Source organism: Ostrinia furnacalis, unplaced genomic scaffold (genome assembly GCF_004193835.3).
Source record: "Ostrinia furnacalis isolate ACB-3 unplaced genomic scaffold, ASM419383v2 OfSCF7368, whole genome shotgun sequence".
Taxonomy (NCBI): domain Eukaryota; kingdom Metazoa; phylum Arthropoda; class Insecta; order Lepidoptera; family Crambidae; genus Ostrinia; species Ostrinia furnacalis.
The window spans coordinates 696,950-709,328 of record NW_021137607.1 but is presented as its reverse complement, the minus strand read 5'-3'; the positions used below and the strand labels follow the sequence as shown (position 1 = coordinate 709,328).

The following is a 12,379-nucleotide window of genomic DNA, read 5'->3' as shown; positions in this document are numbered from 1 at the left end:
GCTCCGCTCCGCCTTGGTGGAAACTGGGCCTAAGACTTACCAAAATGCAATGCACTTTATGCACTAAACCATCTGATTGGTATCTTTTTTCGAATAAGTGTACATTTACCTTTAAAAAAAATTCAGCAAACTGAATCTGTGATAAGGTGTGACTGATTATGAAGTTTTACGTCACTAATCTAAATGACAATTTCATGGTTTGCGATTCCCATACATATGAGATCATTCTGAACAACATCCTAATTTCTAATATCCACAGAAACCTTCCTACAGGAAAAAATAACCTTGTTTAAATTTGAAATGCAAAGCAGAAGTCGTGCTGAACTTAAATTAGGTATACCACAACTGAGTGCAGAAGACATGGTGTTAGAAATCAACGAGAGAATAAGGTGTGCTCGACTGTGGTGCCAAAAATATTGGCAAATGCTGTGTGACCCGGACCTGCATTGTCAAGCCAAGTTCCAACTCTACAAGTTTTTTGTCAGACCTATCCTTACATACGGATGTGAAGTGTGGGCTCTAGATGACCGATCGTCGAAGAAGTTGCTTCGCTTTGAATGTGCTACTCTTTTAGAAATATACAAGTCAAAGTACCCACACAGACACCCTAAAAGGTTGCGACCCAATATGAGAGCCGTTTATAAAAGGTACAGGGATACGGATATTGTGGACCATGTTCGTCATGAGAGACTATCTTGGAAGAGCTTGCTAAGAATAGAAGAACGAGCGCTGGGAAGGCGTTCTAAGAAATGTCGTAAGCGTGTCCACTGGTGGGATAAACCACCACCTACATCAAATACCGCACGCGACGAGTCTATTGCAAGCAGAACTAAAAATCATTCTTTGACAATACGAGAATCAAGTGACGAGTTAAGCTTCACAGTTCAGAATACTCGTGAAGCGCCTAGTTGAACTAAATATTGAAATAAGTATTTGGCTAAGGTTAAACCTAATCCACCACACCACAATAGTTCAATCGTGAACATAAGTAATCGCTGTGTGATGTCGTGGAGTTAGAATAATTAAGATTAAATAAAAGATCAATAAAATGATACCATTGCAGTTTCAAGGCTTTTTATTTTGGGCTTTAATCGCTAACCGGTGGCTTCTACGGACGGTATCGATTGTTGTTTCACTTCCTGGATTATCAGCTTTAATCAGTCTTCGTCTTTTAGATGTGTTGCACAAACTTGCCTTTGAAAAGTATGAAGATGGATCATCAGCATCGAAAATCGTATGAAACTTTCGCCGGATACTCGTTATTCCAGAACCAGTGGTCCTCCGCCATCGGATATCTTGTAGCTTCATGTAGCTTACTACATCAATATCCGTATATTTTCGATAGAGATTTTTCTCGTTAGAATTACCAAATATCTGTCGAAGAGCCTTAATTTCAAGAACCTTGAGCTGCGAAGGTTGTTCTTCAAACCAACCGTACATTAGAATCGGACGTAAAAATATTTTATAAGCCAAAATTTTTTTAGCAATTGACATCTCAGTAGATTTGAGTATTTCTTGACTTTTCTTGTACCAGGCGCGAGAAAATCTTTGCTTAGACATGTCCAAAAAATACTTTGGAATTAATTATTTTCTTCAAATTATTTCAGTGAATAGCGTAATCAAGCGTAAACACTTTTTTTTTTCGAAAAAAAAAAAATAATTAATTGTCCATGCCATGACAAGATAATTATTTAAAAAGGTTGCAATATGTTACAAGAAGAATTTATTTAGTTGTATTCAAAATTTCATACATCGCTGTCATAGAGGTCGCCCATCATCGGAAAATTTAAAATAACTTTGAGAAATGGTCTAAAGTCTTAAAATTAAAAATTTACCAGACGAGCTTAAAATATAGTGGATAAGCCATATTATAAGGATTTTATAACGCAAAAGATCAATTAAAATTGTTCATTTATCGTATCGTATACTAGACGTGTGACTTACATGGTACGATAATAATACGATTATTATGATCGCGGGGTCAACTCTAGCATAAAAAAGTTGACTGACATTGACAGCTATGACAGCTATAATATAATTTTTCTTCTCTTTCTTGCGCAAAACAATCGCAGCTGATTTCAACAAAACATTCGTTTTCATAGAAGAAATTTTAATTGTTTGCAGTATTTTCAATGGAATCCCATCCTTTAAATCTGGTAAATGTGTTAACATTTTGCGTCTTCTTTGAAGGAAGTCCTATGTTCTCGTTTATAATTTGACGTGGTTTTCAGGCACACCAACAACATCGTCGTGCTGAAGCCCACATAATAAATTACAGATACGATGAAGCTATGCAGTGTCACCATAATGCGGCTGAATTGCTTTTGGATGCCATGAAGTCTACCACTTCTTCGGGAGCTTTAGAATCCATCACACTTCAACACAGCTACCATCTGAAACAAAAGGATCTAATCAAGAGTAAAAAAGAACAATATGCTAGAGTCAAGAAAGCCTTAGAAAACATTAAAAATTTAGGTAAAGATCCTTTCTACAATTTACAAGCTAATGATAATGCTAAAGTGCAAGTAGCAATATACAGGACAATAAATGAAACAGATTCACTGTTGCAAATGCTGTCAACAAAGAAAGCAAATGAACCAGTAGCAAAAGACACGGCCATTAAAGATGTTGTAGATGGAAGAAAGAAAGAAAAAACTCCACAAACAGTTGTGGAAGAATTACAGACATTGAGCCAAAATCTGCATTCTCTTGTGGAACAACTGGTATTGCAAGTAGAAGTGCTGAAAGATGAAAATACAACTTTGAAAGAAAAGGTGAATTATTTAGAAAAAGAAAGAACTAGATACTTAAATTTGCCTTCATCATATGAAATAAGCCATAGAAACAGTGTAAACACAACGGGAGATGGTTATAGTGTAGATTTAGCCCAGAAGTTACCTGTTATTACTGAAATGAGTAAACCAATTAGCAACAGGCCTACCCAACAGCCTCATTTTGATCTGAATGCACTAAGAAATGACTAATTATAATTTCAATTGTGTACAATGACTGTGTACAATCCTGTTATAGCAACAATAGAAGAATTTTAATAGACATTGTATATTTTTTGCATCTCTAGTTTGTTTTTATATCACTCGTCTGTCAGTTTTGATGTGCTATAAGTGCTGGTTTATTATTGATTTCCCATGATGTATATTTTAATATTAATGTAAATAAAATATGATTTCATAGCAAGATCCTTATTTATGCAATCTTAATAATATAAATGTTTTAATTATGTATGTGTGACAAATGCAAACGTTGTAAAGCCTAAATAAATGATGTAAATGATTTCTATTCTATTCTAAAAATGAATAGTTCACATACAGACATGAGGAATTTTCATTAATTAATTTTATTATTTTTTGATGAAAGGAATGCTGTAGAAAATAACAAACAGACTGATTTATTTATAGATATGTATTGCATATTGGTCTTACACAAAAATAAAATCTTACTCTTGTTTTACATGTAAAAATAAACTTCCCAGTTCATCACTAGGAATAACTATTCTTACACCTAGAAGAATTCTATACATTAACGAACAAGAACTAATAACACTTGTAATATTTTTGGTAACATAGAATATCATTTAATCAGAATCTATTACATCAAATCAGATGCTACCAGTACTATTAATTATTATTATTGTTAGAATATTAATGTACATACACAATTTAGTCATCGTCCATTTATTGAAAAACTCAGATCTTTTGATTGTGTAATCTAAAAGCTCATTTTTATTAAAGATTAATGAAATGAAACATAAGTCTTATAACACAATTCACACTCAAATAAACTTAAGACCTACAATTAAAACCTATCACAATAATGGAGGAAATGTCTAAATTATTCCAACTGTGGAAAATATTTTAAGATTCAATTTTATTCATCCCCCATAATGATGGGTTTTCAGGTTATTATACTATTAACATTATAAAAAAGGAAAATAAAAGCTAAAATAGAAATGTAATACATACATAAATAGCACCTCATTATTATAGCTTTACTTCTGTTTGATAAAATCTAAAGTAGATCTATAATAACATTAGGAAGTTGAATTCAATCAAAACTTGTCTTATGGTGAAGGATAAATAGACAGTACATACCTCCCTACCAAATAAAAGTACTTATTTTTGTTGTTAAACACTGTTGTTGTTCAACTACTTTCAGGTTATTTGGTTATTGGTTAATATTATTCTAAATTTTACCTTTTGGAAAGTTTATTATTCTTTCTATATTGCCTACACACTTTATTATATTTCATACACATATTGATAAAATGCAGTAAGTATATTTTACTATTAAGTTATATTGGGAAATGAACGATGAACTTCCGTCTTTCTATCTGTTGGAATTAAAATAATTACGCTATAACATTAAATTTTGAACATTTTGGAGAAGGCATAGTTTTATATAAATAAGTATAAACTACCTACAGAAATAAATCTTAATCTAGGGTGCAAATTACAGTCTTGATGGGTCCAATTATTTGAAGTAGAATAACATTGTATACTTGAAGTCTTAATGTGATGCTTTAATCATTTATTTAGGCATTATCACTCTACATTATTTACAACATTACCTAAGGGTAATTATGTTTACCTTTAGGTACTCCTGTACATATTCAAGGGTTGATTTTCTGACCCAAATTCTATTTCAAATAATGAATCCAATCTAGACAATTATATTAGTCGAAACAAATTTTATAGTAAATGTTTAAGCATCATGAGAAACACGATACGATTAGGCACTAAAATGGCAAATCACAAAGTGAACAGTTGTCATTAATGTAATCATCTCACAACCACAATATACATAGAACAAATTATTTCGATTTTATCAAGACTCACAATTTTCTACTGTTAGGTTTCTTTTAACAAGTATATTTGGCTATTTCGTATTATGTTAACTACTATATTATTATGTTAGCTAACTTTTAGTTAGTGGCTAATTTCCAGTTTACAGTCAATGCATGACTTGAAACTAGCCCAAGGGTTTAACTACATACATAAAATATCAATACCATGCACCACCCAGTTATTTTGCCTGGTCAAACATACCTCAGAGACAAATAATGATTTATAGCAAGATATTTTTAAGTGGGCAGAAGACACTTAGGATTAGTGTTAATTTAGTGAAAATGATTCAAGAGAACAAACAACAATCTCAACCATGTTAGCCTACAACATTACAATCCCCATGGCTACCATCACAAAATTAAAATTAAGAAAATGATAAGGAGATCGTTAAATATAGAAAGTATGATTTCAAAATGTTGAGAGTGAGTAGAAAAAGTTTCATGGCGTATATGGGGGTGGTGGTGGTAACACTGATAGATCATCAAAAGGGAAGTATTGTTGTGTCCCTAAAGTAGGTGGGGCGTAGTTTGTATGAATTGTAGGTATATAATCTGCGTTGGGGGTGTAAGGGGGAAGAGTCGGGACTGCAGGGGTGGGGCCAACGGTGTGGGCATCTAAACCGTCCCAGTCTTCCATAAGGTTTCGTGTTAGGACATCTTCATCGTTTGACAAAGGAGCACCCCACAGATTTGCAGCCGATGCTAACAGAGCTAATGTTCCTGAAAAAATTATATTTTATGTTAATAATATTGGAAGGAAAGGGAATATAATTAATATACACTCGACATCAAATAAATCGCACCTCCCGCGACAAGCATTTTCAAACGTATGCTTCCCCACTTCCCACCAATATTGGCACCATTTGAAAGCCTAGTTCTAACCTTCATTTCATTAAAGGAAAGGTTTTTACCCCAAAAATGTGTCTTTAGAAGGATCCAGAGTCACTTCTTCAAAAAATAGGTAGTTACGCTAGAGCCAACTTTTATGGCTATAAAACTGTTAAGTTGGGATTAATCGCTATCCATCTGTTAAAGAGGACACGTGAGATCATTATTTGGTTTTATAACCATAAAAATTGGTCTAATTGAGCCCATAGGTGGGCCCAAAGTGAGGTATTTTTTCAAGTCACATTTATGGTATATGTTAATCATTTATTAAGAAATTAAATGTGTTTTTCTTTAAGGATATTTATTGGGCTTTCAAATAACACCAATATTATTGGGGCACCATGATTGTGTCAGAAGAAAATCGTTAAAGTTCGCGTCGCGGAAGGTGCGGTTTATTTGATGTTGAGTATAGTTATAATCATAAGAAATTTTTATTTGTTTAAATATTACTATTCAATAAAAGTGCTTTTTTCCTGTGATGTGGATTTCGGAACGCGTCGCATTTGGTCCGTATGTGGACCCGCATTTCATTGTTTCATACATATATTTCCTATTCGCAATGTGCGTGCGTATAAGGGAAAACATACAAAAATTCGCATCACAGGAAAAAGGCGCATAAAAAGCGTATTTTACTGACCTGCTCCAGTTATGGTATAAAAGCCATATTCATAATCCACTTGTATTGTATTATGATCCGTGTTGTTTTCATTCCCTAACACAACGGTTGTGTAGTAGCACACTCCTACTATTGCGATGACCCAGAAGACACACATAATGCTAGGGACTGCGTTTCTCCGCAGAGTCTTTATGGCTCTGATTTCCAAACTTGTGATGTTAATAACAATGCCAACAAAAGAGCAAAGTAGCACCATAAAACAGAGTAAAATTAGTATTCTCATTAAAGTGATTATCTCTGGTGTACTGCACGGAGGCAAACCTGAAATTGTAAATACATTTCATCTGAATTATGCAAGTTACAGTATGCTAAAGCCCATTCTTGAAAAGCTTTTTCGTTTTTACAAATTACAAATACAAATTCCAAGAAAAGTGTTCAATTTATGCAAACTAGCTTGAATGTATAAAATATCATTAATGTTTCCCTATTCCTAAATATATCTAAATAAATTAATAAATATTTCAACAAAATTTTCATATAAGATTATCACTCCACCGTATTTTACAACAAAACTTTTTATAATGGTAATTAAGATATTTACCCTCCCAACGTTCCCGTGGAGTCATAATTTTATAGTAAAAATAGCAACATAATAGTTCAAAATTTTCATGTTGAGAAGTGTATTGAATAGCACTTACCATTGAAATCATTTTTCATTGGATCAAATATAGAGCTTTGGTGAATGCTTATATCATCATCTTCATCATCATCATCGTCAAATGTGAAGAACTGAACAAGGGACAAACTCTGAGAACAGTGTAAGCCCTTGATCCTGAACCAACTAGGCTGCACTAGAGCAGCACAAGTCAGAATAAATGTTGCCACATTGAAGAAAGCAGCTATTTTATTGAGTTCTTTGTCTTTAAAGGGAAAGGATATTTTGAAACCTGAAACAAATACATACATTAATATAGGTAACTCATAATTAATTACTTTCTTCTATTTCTTTTTCCTTACATAATCTTATCCAAAGATTAAAATAACTTAGGATATTCATTTCAACAGAGCCCAAAGGTTTTGAGATTAATCTGGGAAATATTTTTAAGTTACATATTTTGATTTGATCCTAAATAGTAGTAGGTAGTACATTTACATTATCAATCAGTTGCCTAACTTTAACATTCCATAGTTTGTAATCAAGGTATACTTAATAGGTATTTCAATAATTAGCTAATGGCATAGACAAGGTCTAGCTTAATGTTATTAAACCATGGTAATGGCAAATAATCTTGCCTAATAGGCTAGTATTATATCATGGCACTAAGTTCAATTTACTTAAATCTTTGATCAAAGATAGCATGATGCTAAGTAGTTACATGTATAGGGTATCTTCAGGGGGGGTCATTTGGTTTAAGAATACATTAGTTAATGTACTATTAATACTATGTTCTAGGCAATTGAGGGTACTAGGACTGCGCCATAGGTTTCAACACATCCACGGAATATAGCTGTATATGTAGTAGGTTTAGAGAAGAACTAAGGTCACCAATGTTACTAAGTAGGTACCTACTGAATTACCTTAACTAACATAGTTTGCTGCTTTGAAAATATTTACAATTGGAAGACGTACACAAATAGTTCTTTTTAATTGCTTTTGTAATGCAAAACTTCCATACTATGTAACACTAATTCGCTGTTTCCCTATTATTGACGATTTGACATTAACAAGTAGGAGGATGTCTTACCTCTGATCCAAGTTAGGCAGCCCATTATGATCAGATGTTCATTGAAATCAAAAATATACTTAAGAACTTAATCACTATGAACTAAGTTAAAGCAACAAAACAAAACTTTTGGTCGCAACGCAAAAACGTATCATCCACACACCACAACAATTTTATTTTAGCAAACAAACGTCAAATTTAATTTGACGATTTTGACGGCTTTGTACTATTGTTGACATGTGGTGTCACATGAAAATTATCTATTTCACTCGCACTCGCGCTATAATATATTTTTCGCCTACTCTAACCGCTATCACTAGCGCCGCTACGGATAACGTGTGAACTATACGTTTCATTAAATGCAGTGATGATTTGCCAAAATTATTTTGTTAAAGCTATTAAGTTCGTCGTCCGTCCGGGACGTCCAACGACATCGTAAAGGTAGCAGGGAAGCGCTGGATGCAGGCCGCTACCAATCGATCAACGTGGAAAGCATTAGGGGAGGCCTATGTTCAGCAGTGGACGTCCTATGGCTGACATGATGAAAGCTATTATAGCCTGACCAGGAACATAAAAACCCTCGCCATGTTGCGGAAAACTAATGGTACTAATTTCTTTTATAGTTCCAAAATACTGGACTGTCCTGTCGATGACATTGACAGTGGGGCGCCACCGTCAATACCGGATCGCTGGTTCAGATTTTTGCCATGTTGGAAACCATATAGTTGAACGATGGTAGCGCCCCCCTGTCATTGAGTTTGGTGGGACAGTTCAGCGTGGGTCATCTATAATGGCAACAGTAACTGAAAACTTCATTGACATGTCACCTTGCATGTCAGTCTATTGCTGTCAAAGTGTAAACAAACTTTATTTTAAATGTGCGCAATTGGTTTTATGAATTAAATTGTTAAAATTAATAAAACCACTTTTCTTTCACGACTATTTTATAGTCGTGAAAGAAAAGTGGTTCACAATGTGTTAAAGTATTTTTCGAAGAGAAATACTAAGGGTTCCGCCAATATTTTCATTGAATAATGTTTCCGACAAAGGTTGTCAAATTGACTGACATGTTTATCGTATAGTATAGATGACCCAAGCTGAACTGTCCCACCAAACTCAATGACAGGGGGGCGCTACCATCGGTCAACTATATGGTTTCCAACATGGCAAAAATCGGAACCAGTGATCCGGTATTGACGGTGGCGCCCCGCTGTCAATGTCATGCATAGGACAGTTCAGTATAGATGACCCACGCTGAACTGTCCCACCAAACTCAATGACAGGGGGGCGCTACCATCGTTCAACTATATGGTTTCCAACATGGCAAAAATCTGAACCAGCGATCTGGTATTGACGGTGGCGCCCCACTGTCAATGTCATCGACAGGACAGTCCAGTATTTTGGAACTATATTTTGGAACTATACAGTCCACTATGAAAATTAGCTGTGGTTTGTTTCAACTACCTATTTTAAAAATTTTGTCACTTTCTAAGTGTTGAATTTTATGGGATTGGGAAAGAAGTACAAGAAGTTGAATATTCAAGTTCTGAATTTGATTATTGATGAATAATAAAATAAATCTACTAGCTCGATTGATGGTTTTATTTAATTTATTTAAATCAGGTTACCTATAATAATATTTTTTCGTTAATTTATGAAAATATCAAATTAGCCCGTAATCCTGAATCCTGATATAGCCTGACCAGGAACATAAAAACCCTGGCATAGAGGCGCCTCAATTGCATTTGATAGTGCAACACTGAGTACAGTCGTACCTGTGTTAAATTAATAGGCTAACTTTATGTATCAGCAGAATTCAGGATTACGGGCTAATTTGATATTTTCATAAATTAACGAAAAAATATTATAATAATAATAATAACTTAACTCACTTGGCATGAGCCCGTGAGTTATGGTTAAAACCGAAGACCATAGGGACTTCGAGTAAAAATAAAGAAAACGTAACAATAATAATAATAAAATCATTTATTTGCAAGAACATGGTTAGATTGGTGTTAATTTAGTTAATTCCAGCATATTCTGTCGCATGCGACGTGCAAAAGTTTTTGTTCTTAAAGTTATATTATTATAGGTAACCTGATTTAAATAAATTAAATGAAACCATCAATCGAGCTAGTAGATTTATTTTATTATTCATCAATAATCAAATTCAGAACTTGAATATTCAACTGCAATGTCTGCTCATGAACGCTTCAAACTCGGTACTTCTTTCCCAATTCCATAAAATTCAACACTTAGAAAGTGACAAAATTTTTAAAATAGGTAGTTGAAACAAACCACAGCTAATTTTCATAGTGGACTGTACTATACGATAAACATGATTAAAATACTACTTCTCAAAACACTTATTTATGTTTAATTTATTAAATGTGAGATTAAGTTCGCCTTAGGTTAAAATTTTGGCATTAAAGTATAAATAAATAAAAAGAAGTAAGCATTTCACGTCGTTTTTCGTAGTCCATTAACGCCACCTATTGTAGAGTAGTATTCAACTTAGCCTGCCTAGCCTTAAAGTATGTATGCCACCTGGGGGCGGGTAGTGGAACTCGTATTTCATTCGTTCTATGCGTTTGGTTATATGATTTGCAGAGGTAAATTTTTAATTCGAATTCAATGTTTTTATGAATAAAAGTATTTTATTAAGGTGCAATCATAAAATTTTATTAAAAAAAACTGCATTTGAACATGGATTTCATTTGTTATTTGTTAAAAAATAATGAGTTTTAGCGAATGTTTTTCATTAATAAAACGCAAATCCATGAAACGATTATATACGACCGGTCACTTTTCGGTCTTCATGGAATGGACAAAATTACACAATTCGAATTTAGATATACGATCGATGATCAATTGTATTCATTGTCCATCCATGAACAACTTTACACAATCGCACCTCTGGTCAGGCTATAAGTTGATATCATGTTGCAAGAGATGGCGCTGCCAGAAATCGCGCCCACAGCTTGGCGGGAAAGTGAACAGTCATGTTTGGCAGTACCTATAATATTTTGTAAGCGATTTGCCGAATAATTGTAAAATATAATGGTGGCGTATTTACCATTAGTGTTTTTGAATATGCACGAGAGACAAAATTAAGAACCAGTGCAATATCACTTTTTTCTTTCACGGTCTTCACTAAATCCCAAGACCAGTGGGTTCATAATATTTCAGGAATTTATCATTACGTTTATTAATTTAAAGATGAATTTTATTTTGCTTTTATGATCATAACTACTTGTTAATTTTATTTTTATGACAATAACTTAGAATCTTTTAAGTTAGTCTTAACCTCCTGAGGCCTGGCGTCATATATTTATTACATAAAACAAAAAAATATAAATCAACGCTATCTGTTGAAATTTACCAGAACTTTTACGTTAGTTAGTTAGATGGTGCATCTGTCCATCATTCTTAGCTGTGATTGGCTAGTGAAGTGACATTTATATTTTTTTATCTTTAATTGAACTAGCGACGGCGCCGCGACCGGGAACAAGTGGTTAGTAATAATGAAATTTTTAATAAAATATGAACGATTTCTATAAGCCTTTGTTATTATTCGTTTTGGGATTTGAATTGTTTTATTATCTGAGTATCACTGATTGTGGAAATACGTATGAAAACTACGAAAACCATGGTGAAATCTGAATGTCATACAGGTATTACATGAAGTCCCAATTACTAGTGTAAACTGACAGAGCCCAGTGTAATACCTGTATGACATTATACATTTTCTATTAAATAGCATACAATCTGATATTATTTTCTTATTTGTTTAGGTAGATATATGCGAATATAACATATAAGAACTCTCAAAACTCGATTTTACTGGTAAAGTCGGCCCAGAAGTATTATCAACACCTCAAGTCACTTTGATTTTTTTTAATGAAATTAAAATAATTTCATTAGGCACTTAATCAAATTGTTTTTATTTTTTTTTATTGCTATTGACCTTATCTACATCACTTAATGTTAATTACACATTGGTGTGATGCATTTTTTTATCACGAGGATTTTTTAATTTGAGTCATCCATATGAAATGCAATAAAGTTTTGAAATACTATTTAAAAAAAATAGAGATGCAATGTTATTGCCCAAAAATGACATAAAACTTGATAAAGAATCTATCTAGCTACATTTTAACGAAAAGGTACTTAAAAAATATCAATATTTGCATCCACTGCATAAAAAAAAGTAAGTACAGGCAGAAAAAAAATTTAAAATATGTACAAAAAATTTTTGGCATCTGAATAGTCAAGAAACTTAACTAGGAA

At 33.2% G+C, this 12,379-nt stretch overlaps 2 protein-coding genes across 2 annotated transcripts; one reads left to right on the top strand and one right to left on the bottom strand.

Annotated features, from left to right (window-relative positions):
* Positions 1–2,035: 2,035 nt before the first annotated feature.
* On the top strand, positions 2,036–3,052 carry LOC114364290 (nuclear receptor-binding factor 2). The gene is made up of 2 exons (XM_028320392.1): positions 2,036–2,156; positions 2,232–3,052. Exons 1-2 carry the CDS (start codon positions 2,133–2,135, stop codon positions 2,982–2,984), a joined length of 777 nt encoding a protein of 258 aa, XP_028176193.1. The 5' UTR covers positions 2,036–2,132; the 3' UTR covers positions 2,985–3,052.
* A 423-nt stretch (positions 3,053–3,475) lies between these two features.
* Positions 3,476–8,314, bottom strand: LOC114364289 (transmembrane protein 127). Its single transcript, XM_028320391.1, has 4 exons — positions 8,111–8,314; positions 7,064–7,312; positions 6,387–6,686; positions 3,476–5,581 (listed from the first exon to the last, which is right to left on the bottom strand). Exons 1-4 carry the CDS (start codon positions 8,133–8,135, stop codon positions 5,301–5,303), a joined length of 855 nt encoding a protein of 284 aa, XP_028176192.1. The 5' UTR covers positions 8,136–8,314; the 3' UTR covers positions 3,476–5,300.
* Positions 8,315–12,379: the final 4,065 nt, after the last annotated feature.

Bases quoted from the DNA above. Each gene is read 5' to 3' on its own strand.
- LOC114364289 (XM_028320391.1), bottom strand. From the start codon at position 8,135: ATGGGCTGCCTAACTTGGATCAGAG. The intron at 7,313-8,110 runs GTAAGACATCCT...TATTTGTTTCAG, and splicing joins CTGCCTAACTTGGATCAGAG to GTTTCAAAATATCCTTTCCC. The intron at 6,687-7,063 runs GTAAGTGCTATT...TTACAATTTCAG, and splicing joins AATGAAAAATGATTTCAATG to GTTTGCCTCCGTGCAGTACA.
- LOC114364290 (XM_028320392.1), top strand. From the start codon at position 2,133: ATGGAATCCCATCCTTTAAATCTG. The intron at 2,157-2,231 runs GTAAATGTGTTA...CGTGGTTTTCAG, and splicing joins AATCCCATCCTTTAAATCTG to GCACACCAACAACATCGTCG.